The sequence below is a fragment of the Gavialis gangeticus genome, unplaced genomic scaffold, assembly GCF_001723915.1.
Source record: "Gavialis gangeticus isolate Ggan-Ray unplaced genomic scaffold, GavGan_comp1, whole genome shotgun sequence".
Taxonomy (NCBI): Eukaryota; Metazoa; Chordata; order Crocodylia; family Gavialidae; genus Gavialis; species Gavialis gangeticus.
In genome coordinates this window covers 101,929,478-101,942,158 of record NW_017729022.1, presented here as the reverse complement: position 1 = coordinate 101,942,158, position 12,681 = coordinate 101,929,478, and the positions used below count along the sequence as shown (strand labels likewise).

Below are 12,681 nucleotides of genomic sequence, written 5' to 3'. Positions count from 1 at the left end.
GGGGAATTCCTGCTTAGCAGGGAGTGGTAAGTGATAAGCAGCTTGCAGTCCCTACCGGAGCAGCAGCCAGGGAGCAGAGTGGAGGGGCCAGCCCTGCTGTGGAGCAGAGAACCCCAGCCATCCAAAAGAGCATTTCAGGATGCTGGGGGAGTCTAATTTATCTTAAAACAGCCAGGGGTCTGGGACAGACATTGCATAAACCGGTTTGAGCCAAATCAGTTAAGTCTGATACTACATTCAACTAGGTTTATCACAAACCAGTTTCAGCCATTTTCAAACTGGTTTATGTGCACTGAACATCTGCTCTGTTACAGGTTTAAACCAGTTTCTGATCACTTAAACTGGCTTATGTGTAGTGTCTGCCCATAGCCTTACAGACTTGCAGTAACATGCCAGTGAGTGCTGGTGGCATGGTGATCATTTTTCTTTCCAGTGTATATGCAATGCAAATGATTTACCTCCCACTAGGACTAGTGTCTCAGTAACTTCCTTTTCTTCATCTCCTTGAGTGGCTTATGTACAAAGGGAAAAAGAAATATTGTTCCCTATGTTAAATGTGACTACATGAACCATATAGTCCTTGGAGGGAGATGAGAGAGTGGGCTGAGGTAAAGGTTCTTTCTATTAGGCCTCTTTGCCGCCACTGTTAGACCCTCAACTCTTCAAAGCCCCCAGACAGCTGGCATATTCCTTTCTGAAGGTGGAATGGCTTTGTGTATTCTACCTCTACCCTCTGTTTCTCTCTCTGCTCTTACCCACAGAACAGAGTTCTGTAGTATGCAGTAGATAGGCATCCTTCACATTGTCTTCTGATCCATGGCATGTTACTAAAGAGCAGAACCAAACCAATGCCAGTCTCCAAGGTTCTCCATCACCTGCAGTGCCTTGTAACGTTAGGCAGTCAGAGATCAGTACTGATTTGATTTAGATCAGTGAAGAACATAATTACTGCCTAATATTAGAGTATTTTCCTTGTTTTTTACTGTAAATAGAAATCAGAATCCAAATATGCTCTATAGCCACTAGGAACATTTGTCAGTTTAGCTTCACTAAACCTGTTTAACATTGACTCTTAAGTGTGATGCCCATGACCTTCTCCATATGGTATCACTGCAATTGAAAAAGTCTGATTGAATAATGAACCAAATCCTCAGCTATACTGAGCAATAAGCTATCATTCTCCCCTTTCCCCTTCTTCTCCCCATTGGCTGCTAGGTCCCAGAATGTTTCCTAGTATATAGAGCAAACTAACTTACACCAATTGCAGAAATCCCAGAGGGGCAGTTCTGTCAACTCAGCGGATGCAGATTCCTTCCTGCCTCTGACATTCCCAGCATGAATAAGTGGGAACAAGATGCACAGGATTGACTCTATAAGCTTTATATCAGAGATTTCCCTTACATCCATTGTTGGAGCAAATTCACTGGAGCAGAAGCAAGGATATGGCATGTTGTATTTCTTCATTATATAATAATAAGTTTGTTTGTTTGTTAAGCTTTTCTAATTTGGCCATTAAACATTTGAGAATGACTTCAGGCCACTATATCCTGTGCAATTTAATTACATTGAGAAAAAATGAAACCAGTCATACAGTTTGATAGGATCTTTTAGGCAAATTGTTTTCCCCCCGTAATGCTTAAGTGCTTTTCTAAAATATTTTCCTTTAAGATACAACAGACAAAAATTATTTGTTGCATAAGGGGGCACATATTTGCTAAGCTGAATGATCACTGTTACCAAGGCTGCAATGTATGTGCATGGGAGTTGTGCACTGACTGATTTCTGATTGATACCAGCACTTGGCAGAGGCACTGATGTAGGCTACACACACACACAGATATATATGGCTGTTGTGACACCAGCACTACAGTGATTTTAAATGGTTGTTTATGGGGAGAGGAAGGTTCCAACTCATCTGAATTTGACAGAAAACCATTGGCAATCAGTAAAGTACAAAGGCAGGCACTCAAGTCAGAAGATATAAGGTACTGTACTGGTGAAGATCAATGCAGTTACTACTAGGGCTGTGCAAAATTTCAGCAGCTGTTTCATTTCAGAGGTGTTTCAGCCCATTTCAGTGCCTGAAACACCAAATCTGAAGTGAAATGGAAGGCTCCAAAACATCTCTGAAATGAAACAAAACCATCTGAATGTTTCAGAGAATTTTGGAGTTTCGGAACCGAGCTTGCAGGGAAACAGAAACTCAGAAGAGGGAGGCGGAAGGGCAGGGGGTGGGAAGTACTGATTCCCCACAGATATTGACATCTGTAACTGGCCAGTGTCTGTAATCTGTCCCTGAGGTCCCTTCCAATCCCAGTGCTCTGGGGGAGGGACAGAGAAACAGCATATAAGGCTCTGTGTCAAGCCTTTCTGTCCCATTTGTATACTGTCTCTCTGGAAGCAACAGCATGTGAAAGGTACTGTGGGTGGCTGCAGTGAATGACTTCATAGTCAGACTCCTGCTAGTCTCTCTTTTTGGAAAGGATAGGATACAAGATATAGTAAGCAGATAGAAGAAGATATAGTAAATAGAGATATAGTAAAATAAGCAGGTAGAAGATGTAGTAAAGACATAGATATAGTAAAATAAGCAAATAGAAAAAGATATAATAACCACATAGATATAGTAAAATAAGCTGTGGCAGGGCACTGGTAGTGCCTGCCACTTTAAGAATTGGACCAGGGAGGGGCAGATGTGATTGGGGTGGCCATTTTAAGGCCCAGCTCCCTGAGCTGAAGGCAGTTCTTGATCAGCCAGCATCTCTCTGCTGAGCTCTGCCAGGAATACTGTGGAGGACAGGGTGGGGCTGTGCAGGGGGAAGAGGCTTCATTTGTCATGGTAAGACATGAAACTGCACCCTGCCAGAGAGGCGGGGGTCTGGTGGGGCTCCCTGTGTCGGGGGAGTCCCCAAGAAAAGCCAGGCTAATCACTGTCCTGGTGAAAGTTGAGTGTGGGGGGCCTTATAACCCCAGCCCCCACATCCCTGGTTGTTTCAACCAATACAGGGGGGAGCCCAGGCTCATGGGAATCCTGAGGCAGGGCCCAGGTCAGTGGAGGGATCTGGAGCAGCGCCCAGGCTCTTTGTGAGTTCTGTGGCTACAGGGACCCTGAGCGGGGGCCAGGCACAGTTATGATGGTCTGAGCCTCACAGGGTGTAATACCCCATGGCAGAGAGCCAGGCAAGGCTACTGCCACCTAAGCCAGATGGGGTGGCAGACCCCAGTGAGCCCCAGTAACGGAATGGTGTCTGAGCCCCAGTGAGGGGGCCAAGGGCTTGGAGCCGAGTATGTGTTTGTTTGTCTGTTCATGTATATGTGTTATGAAAGACTCAGTGCAAACCACTGGTGGATGTCATCTATGAGGCTTGGGCTGCAGTGTAGGGGTGGAGCAGAGCTGCAGATATCTCCCTAAACATTGGGGTTCAAAATGGGTAGCCTCCTACCTGAGTAACATCCTATTACTATTACATCAAAGCATGACAGGTGAGTGAGGTGGGCAGCTGGCCCATAGACAGGAGGCAGGCCAGTGCTTGCACCGGGCATGAAAGCTTGCCTCTGTCACATAAACAGATAGAAGAAGAAGATATAGTAAACACATTGAAGATATATTACATACACACACACATTTTCCACCACAGCAAACATTATGAAGCATGCTGGAAAGGCAGGTGCCAGGTCTTCTGGCAGGGGAGTGAGAAGGGGCAGAGAGAGAGCTGTAAGTTCCACCTCCCCATGCAAACTTAGATGCACACTCTTCCCTAGCAGGCATGAGGCTTCTGCTGCTAGTGGCAGCAACGAGGTGGGAGCAGTGTCTGCACCAGCCCCACCTCCACTAACACCAGCAGTAAGAATAACCCCCAGCACCACCAGCATGACAAGCACCAGCATGACAGTCTCCTCCACCCGAATTTCAGTTCCCAGCGTGAGCCTCCCAGTGCTAGAGAAGGAGCTGGATCTGGAACAAGGGGAGCTCAGTGCCATAGCCAGGGAAATTCTGGGGAAGGATGGGGAATATGAGTTTGTGCTCTACACTCTTCAAAATTCCTCTAGAGCCAGGTCTCCTTCTCTGGAAGGCACTGCAGAGGAGGTTGTGGGGGTAAGTGGCTCAGCTTCCCCTGTTGTTGTGCCTCTGCCTGCTGAGGAGGGATATAAGGCAGGATCCCCACCCGCACCCCAAAAGTGAGGGAGTCATGTAGTGTGGGATCATTTTGACATGGCAGATGATCCCAAGTATGCTATCTGCCTGCACTGCCGATGTAAGACCAGCCAGGGCAAGGATGAGAAACACTTCAGCATGACAGGGATGCTGATGCATATTAGGAGGCACCACCCCCTTGCCCTTTCTCCTCCTAAGCCTGGCACCAATGGGATCATACCCAAAGACAAGTCCTCCTCTTGCTCCGAAGCCCCCACCCCTCAGAACCAGAGGCAGGCCACCCTGGACCAGTAAGGGAAAGGCAGAGGGAAAGTGGGGCACATTCCCAAGGCAAGTGAGGTCACCCAGAGCACTGGGGAGATGTTAGCTCTGAATGGCCAGCCATTCTTAGTTGAGTGGCCAGGGTTCAGGTGGCTTATGGTGCTCGTGGCCCCATCATACCGTGTGCCCGCATGCACCACCTTCAGCAGGACTTTGGTGTCCTCCCTGTATGAGGCATGCAGGCAATACTTGAGGGAGGAGCTGTAAGAGGCAGGTCCGCATGTGGCCCTACACTTCACCTCGGACATCTGGATCATACCTACCTCTCCCTCACAGAGCACTGATGCAAAAAGTCAGGCCGTCTGTGGGCCCTCCTTCAAGCAGAGGTGATGCGTGAGTCCCACACAGCAACAGAAATCATGGGTGCTATGACCCACACGGTACAGGGGTGGCTTGTTGGGCAGGGCGAGCTCAACCATGGGTTCATGGTCACTGACAATGGGGCCAATATGGTCAAAGTAGCGCATGATGCCAATTTTGTTGGCATCTGCTGTGTGGCACACAAGTTCGACCTCATAGTCAGGCACACCTTGGAGGGGGACAGGGCTGCCGGTGAGGGCAATGTCACAACCATCCAGCTCATTTCCAAATGTAGGAAGGGGGCAAGCTACTTCCGCCAGAGCATCAGGACAAACAGGCAGAGCTGAGCATCCCACAGCAGAAAATCGTGCAGGATGTGGAGACTTGGTGGAACTCCACAAACCTGATGCTCAAAAGACTGGTGGAGCAACGGAAGACCATCCATGAGATGGCCTTGCTTGAGGAGATTGGGATCAGCAGCCCCCTTAACAAAGCAGAGTGGGATGGAGAAGTCAGAGTCAGAACGAAATGGAGAGGTTCCAAGGGATTAATGTTCCTGGCTTGGGCAAGTCATTGTCACCAGAAGTGCAAGCACTGGTGAAGTGGCTGAAGGAGGGCATCAAGAAATATCTGGATCCATTGCAGTCCAGTATGGTCCACATACTGGCGGGCATGTGTGACCAGAGGGTGAAGGGGAGCATCTGCAGTGGTAAAACCCTGAACCACTAGATGGAGGTGCTGGTAAACAGAGTTAGGGAGGCATAGGGGCAGAGCCGGGGAGACGTGGAAGAGGGGGATCCATTTTCCTGTGCCAACACTCCATCCACCAGCCAGTCTCCTCCAGCACAGGTGCTGCCAATGTGGGCCAAGGGCATGGCTTCCATGTTGGGGTGCAGAGGCACCAGACCCTAGCATTGGCCAGGTAGCACCGTGGCCTCGGTGCCTGCCTATCTTGCCAAGGACATGGAGCCTCTGCTCTGTAACCCCTTGGCCTACTGGGCAAGCTGCAGCTGGATGTGGCAGGATCTGGCCACAGTTGCTTGGGAACACCTATTCTGTCCACCAACCAGTGTTCTGAGTGAAAGGGTGTTCAGCATAGCTGGGGATGTTGTGACACCCCACCACACCTCCTTGGATCCTGTTTTGGTGAAGCCACTGGTGTTCCTTAAGGTGAACCTTCCGCTGCTGGGGTTTCCCAAGCTCCATGTGCAGAAGGAGTGAGTGCCACTCTCCTCACTCCATCTACACCTATTTCCTTTTAAAAAAATGTTAAAAACCATTTAATGCCCCACTCTCAGAGCTGGAGGGGGCACTCACTGTACCACCAGTCAGCAAGGGAAGAATATCTCCCTGCTGAGCTCCCGTGCCAGGATGAACTTGGAGGTATGGGCGGGGGCTTTGGGAAAGGAGGAGACCCCAGGTCCTGGGCATGACCTAAAACTGCACCCTTCCAGGGTTGGGAGGCCTGGTGGGACTGTCGGCAGCGTGGCAGCCCCCAAGAATAGCCAGGACCGCAAACCTCCCTGGTGAAAGGCAGGGAGCATGTGCCTTATAACCTCCAGCCACCACATGCATGCACAGTCCTGGCTAAGGCAAGCCCAGACCTGTAAGATCTTTGAGAGGCCTGAGGCTTGCTGGTTGCAGTGGAGTTGTGAGGCTCCAAGTGAGCTTAGCTGTCTGGGATGCCATCTGCGAGGTATGGGCTGCAGTGTTAGGGGAAGTATGGAGCTGCAGAATGGATGCATGTCACCCCTAGACATCAGGAACCTAAATGGGCAGCCTCCCACTTGGTAAATATCTGAATTGGTTTTCCATCAATGCGTGGCAGAGGAAAGAGGTGTGGGTTGGCCCAGAAACAGGTGGGCAAGCTGAGATCTTACCTGCATTGGGAAGGCATCCTGCTCTTCCTGGATGGAATGAATAGTGAAGAAACCAAAGGCTTGTATGCAGTGCAGGCCAGAAAGACAGTCAGTGAAAATGTAAATTGAGTTGTCAGGGGGTGAGGAATAAGGTGGGGGTGGGGAGTGGGAAAGGAGGATGTAGCAGGTAAAAGTGGAGAGGTACCTGGGGAGTCAGATGTCAGGCAGGTTATAGTGTGTCATAAATCCACTGTCTATATTGAGTCCATGAGTTTGTGTATTTAGGAGGTTGGTGAAGTGAAGTTCATAGGCCTGTCTGTGAAAAGTGGTTTGTAAATTCCCTTTGAGGATCAGGCCTGAGAGACTGGAGACACAGTGGCTTTCTTGTGAGAAATGTGACCTCCACAGGTAGTTGGGTATTCTTCTCTGTAATAGATTGGATTAGTATGTTGGCAGGTTTTGCATTTCTTGTCAACGGCATCATCTGGATCCATTCAGTGTGTTTTGGGCTATAGGAAGTTGGCTTCTGGTGATGAGATTAGCAAGGTTCGGTGCTTGTTTGAATTTACAAACCATTTTTCACAGAGGAGCCTATGAACTTCACTTCATCAACCTCTTGGATACACAAACTCATAGACTCAATAAAGACATTGGATTTATGACACACTGTAACCCGCCTGACATCTGACTCCCCAGGTACTGCTTCACTTTTACCTGCTATATCCCCCTTCCCACCCCCCAGCCTGTCCCTCACCCCCTGACACCTCAATTTACATTTTCACTGACTGGCTTTCTTGCCTCATTGCATGCCAGCCTCTGGCTTCTTCACTATTCATTCCATCCGGGAAGAGTAGGGGGCCTTCCCAGTGCGGTTGAGATCTCTTCACTATTCATTCCATTCAGGAAGAGCACACACACACCAACTAGGTGCTTCCTCAGCCTGACAAAAGGTTTTTAAACCCTAAAGCTTGCTAGGATATATTTCTCCAACTATTCAGTTGGTCTAATAAAAATATCAGAGGTGTTCTCGACTGGTCTGTGCTGGGGCCAGGACCCAAAGGGGCACGGTCAAAGGGCCAGGGGCCCACTGTGAGGAATGCCCAGAGCAAGAGGCTTGAGATTCTGACTGGCCTAAAGGCAGGGCCAGGGCCTAAGGGGGAAGCTAAAGGTCCCAGAGGGGACCACAGCTGGAGGTGGTGAAGGATGTAATGTGCGAGGCATGGGCTGCAGTGTTCGGGGAAGAATAGAGCTGCAGAATGGATGTCTCCCCAGGACACCTAAATGGGCAGCCTTCCGCCTCCTGGGAAACATCTGAATCAGTCTTCCTTCAAGGTGTGGCAGGAAAAAGAGGGGTGGGTGGTTGGCTCAGCAACAGGTGGGCAGGCAGAGTTCTAACTGGCATTGGGAAGGCCTCCTGTTACAGGTTACCATCTCTGCTGGTTTGATCACGCTGCACCTTAACACACACACACACACACACACACACACACACACACACACACACACACACACACACACACACACACACGTGTCATGAGTTTTGCTTTGAAAAATTTGAGGTGCAGTTTCACAAAAACCCCTGTACCTGTCTCCTTGAAACTTGGCAGACTTCATGCCCTCTGAAGGGGCTACTGTTCCTGCAATTTTCATCTGAATCAGGCAAGAAATGACAAAGTTATAGGCAGTTTAGTGATTCCCCATTATAGCCTATGGTCGAATCACTGAAACAGCATTGGAACTCTGAAACAGATTTGGCCAAATCGAAACAGAACAATGATCTGAAACACCAAAATGAATCACTGTCCTCCAAAATGGCTGAATCTGAATTGAAATGAAACATAGCCATTTTGCACAGCCCTAGTTACTACCTGGTGGACAACACATAACTATGTAGCCAGTGAACAGCATATGGGAGTACCCTGTGGGATGTAGAGATTGTACTTAAAGAAGGATGTATCTCAAGCATTGACCAGCAGCAAAAAGACAAATTTGCAAAGATGTAAAGATTAGTACGAAGCATGATTTTTCAAAAGTACTCAGAACCTCTTTGAAAATGTCTAATGCCTTTTATGCATCTTACCGTACCTATGTACTTTTAAAACTCCAGTTGTTAAATGTCTGTTGCCTCAGATAAGGAAATAAGAATTATGAAAGGGGCATTAATCTCCCAAGCACTTTGTGCCCATTGAAAAATTGCCTCTCACAGTGGAACAACAGATATATTGAGTTGGTCTGGGCCTTCTGTTTTTGGGTGGAGGGAGTCCTGAGCCCCTAAGATGTAGGAAAAGGAAGTCAGCCACAGTCTTAAGCATCTCTTTTGATCTTGCAGCAGCTTAGTGTATGATTTTTATAAGTCAACCTCTCCTTGTGGTAAGAAGTCAGAACAAAATGGAGAGCTACCAATTCTCCAAGGTATTCCAACATAAGTGGCAGTGTACAGTAAATCACTGTCTAAAGAGGGTTTAGGAACAGCAGCCACTCTAGCATGCTGGCATGGGAAAGCCTTAAGGTAAAAGGAAGGGTCTGGTCTGCACAGATTTTACAATATCAAAGAATTTATAGAATTCAGGGCTCAGGCAGATTTTGTCAAGACGTTTATGCGAGATGTGGTGTAGAGACCTTTTGCTAAAACTTTGTACAGAACTGAATTTCCTCCTTGGTGCCTAACTCCCAGCAGTCAATGTTGATTTTCTCCCTATTTTCAGGTTCTACGTGAGTATAGTGTCAACCTGTCTGAAGAAGAGTTTTTCCACATTTTGGAATTTTATGATAAAGCCTTAACATCAAAAGTATCCTATAATGATTTCCTTCGGGCATTCCTAAAGTAGAAAATGGAAGGGGTCATCAAGTGCAAGAAACTGCAGCTAACAGAGATAGTAACTGATTTATACATTTTGATTGCCAATCAATAAATTGATCGAGCACGTCCCTTTTTTGCCTCTATTCATTAGCAAGCTTCAAATACTTACAACTCTGGCAAATACAGCTTTTGTGGTTTGTGGATTAAATCTATATGTTAGGGCTATTAATTTTCATATAATCCATTTATCCAAGAAAAACTACAACAATTAAAAATGTTATAGTAATGATTCCTAAGACCTTTGAGGCCTAAAGCGACCAAAATGCTGGCTTGCATCCATAGATGCTTCTCAAGCAAATCCTGGGACATCATTCTCCCCTTGTACTCGGCCTTGGTGAGGCTGCAACTGGAGTACTGCATCCAGTTCTGGGCTCCACAATTCAAAAAGGATGTGGAGAAGCTTGAGAGAGTCCAGAGAAGAGCCACACGCATGATCAGAGGTCAGGAAAACAGACCTTACAATGACAGGCTAAGAGCCATGGGGCTCTTTAGCCTGGAAAAGTGCAGGCTCAGGGGTGATCTGATGGCCACCTATAAGTTTATCGGGGTGACCACCAGTATCTGGGGGAACGTTTCTTTACCAGAGCGCCCCAAGGGATGATGAGGTTGAACGGTCATAAACTACTACAAGACCATTTCAGGCTGGACATAAGGAAGAATTTCTTTACTGTCCAAGCCCCAAGGTCTGGAACAGCCTGCCATCAGAGCTAGTTCAAGCACCTACAAGAGCAAATTGGATGCTTATCTTGCTGGGATCCTATGACCCCAGCTGACTTCCTGCCCTTTGGGCGGGGGGCTGGACTCGATGATCTTCCGAGGTCCCTTCCAGCCCTAATGTCTATGAAATCTATTAAATCTATGTCTGAAAGTAATACATTTAAATAACATGTTTTTCTAATTAAAATATATTATTAATAAAATACTCTTTGTAGCTTCAGTATTCAGGTTTAAAAAGGCATATTATTCAATTTTATCAGTTCAAGTATTACATGATTTGTCATTAGAAATTTGTCTGTTTTACTGACTGTTTTCTTTTTCCTCCTGCTTCTCCATGTAGCTGTAATAATTATGTTGCTAATAGTTTTTCATACGGACATGAAATGTACCATGCCACACTCTGCAAAGACACTGACTATACCTTCACAGCATGTCATCATCTTCCAATGCATTTTTTCACCACCATTTGATTTAAATACCAAAGAAAGTTGAAAATAAAGTTGGAAGCTAATTTTCCATTTGCTATTGTATTTCTCATTGAAAATTTGGAAGCATATTCCACAAACTTGCATCTCCTAATATGAACTTTGTGGTTGACCTTGTCAAGGGCCATTTTTTAAATAATGTACAAAAAACTACAAGTAAAATCTCCAGTAAGCTATACTGATATTATAAAAGTGAACTGTTTAATTTCCTTGTGAGATCATAGCAGGGAAATTGAAAGAATCATTTTCATTGCTGACCTTTATTGTTACCAGATTTGCCCATGACTTTGGGGTGTGCTCATTTATTAGGGATACATTTCTAGGGTCTTTGTAATTCTATCAATGTGCTGCTTGTGTTACTTGTGTTTCTATATGGAGCTGTATCTCTCCCTTCTGCAAGTCCTCACCCCCAATGGAGCTATCTTGCAGGACTCGGTTTCAGTCAAATGCACACACACAGATTAACATGACATGCCTGACCTGGCCGGGTTGATCAGCATGTACAGGCTGACACCCTCATGTGCCAGGAATCAGTTCATTAAGGTAACAATAAAATGCAGTCAGACACAAGCACAGAGGTGAACAGAAGACCTCTGAATCAAGCTGGGTGTCCAGCTGACACCCTCATGAGCCAGCATTCAGTTCATTAGGGCATGTCTGAACCAAACTGGGTCAATCAGCCTATACAAGCTGATCCCCTTATGTGTCTCAAACTCAGCACCTCCCAATCTTTTGCCCTAACTGTCCTAGTAGTAATAGCCTCTTGATGAGCTGACCTCAGTATTTCTGGACTTCACAGAGATCTTTGGCTTAGGTAAAAGAAGCGTTGCTGTAGAGCAAGTGGGGAAGGGAAGTAGAGAAGGAAAAATATACCCAGTTACCACCAGTTTGACTATAAAAAGTTAGTTATTGCTAAGTATATGAAATGTATAATAGTACTAGTAATAATAGACATGCAAGGAAAAAAACAAACAAAACAATTACAATATTACCCTGGTTTAATTGAGTTTTTGGGGAAACCTAGCTCAAGCTTAATATACAGTTCAGGTTCAGAAAGCTATGCCTACAGAGAAAAAGAAAAAGAGAGCAAGGAAGAGGGAGAAAGACAAAGAGAGAGAGAGTGAAAGCTGGGATCTCACCATTCCAAGGCACTCAGGTGATCTGTTGACAAGCAAAGTTTCTAACACGATTGTGGAAGGGAGATGATCTGTTTTTCCCAGCTTCTCGAAAACAACAGCGGATGGTGTCATAGAGATTTCTCTCTCTTGAAGCACACTGTTTGCTGCTTTACAGCTTTCTTATACCCTTAGTCCAGCCTCTTCAAAGTATTCTTTTAATTGTGTAAATCAAGAGGGGCCCAAGCCATAACTGACAGGGAAAATCCTGTTATATAAACAGTTTAAATTTAAATGAATTACCTTTTTCAGTGACCAGGGGTTATCTGGTTTGGAACATCTCAAGAAACTGATTAACAACCAGGAAAAACATTAAAGTTTTAAGGAGTAACTAGACACTTAGGAGCCAGCTTGAAATTATTATGAATACACTAGAAGGGGTCTTCTCAGATGGCCTAGCTATGCTTGAACTGTGAAGTCAGCATCAGTGTTTTGTATTTTACCTGTTGTAAGTAAGACTCAGCTTAGCATGACTTTTAGATTTTACTGTAGTCTTTTAACAGACTTAAGGGGATTACTTGCCATGTTCATAAACTTTGTTGGAAGGACTTCTACCAGTCACCCCGGGAAAAGTATGACAGCATTTGTGGTCAGGGATCCAACAGGTTGAACGCTGTGATGTACCCTTAACCATTGTTCAAATGTTGCCCATACCCACTCTAACTCAGTCTCTTGCCTCAGCATTCCCTAACCCGGCGACCGAGTTTTAGTCAATCAAGTTTAAATAGGCCTCCCCAACTGGGACCAGGAAATGTATGGCCCGAGTTGCCTATTAAACTTTTCTTCTGCTTAGCTCTGGTTGGGGGGG

At 46.1% G+C, this 12,681-nt stretch overlaps 1 protein-coding gene across 1 annotated transcript in view; it reads left to right on the top strand.

The window, feature by feature from the left end:
- EFCAB6 (EF-hand calcium binding domain 6) overlaps window positions 1–9,560 on the top strand; it is a 271,537-nt gene extending 261,977 nt beyond the window's left edge. The window contains 1 exon segment of the mRNA XM_019515844.1: window positions 9,342–9,560. Within this exon segment, the coding sequence (XP_019371389.1) occupies window positions 9,342–9,464 (123 nt within the window). The 3' untranslated portion in view covers window positions 9,465–9,560.
- The last annotated feature ends 3,121 nt before the right edge of the window (window positions 9,561–12,681 follow it).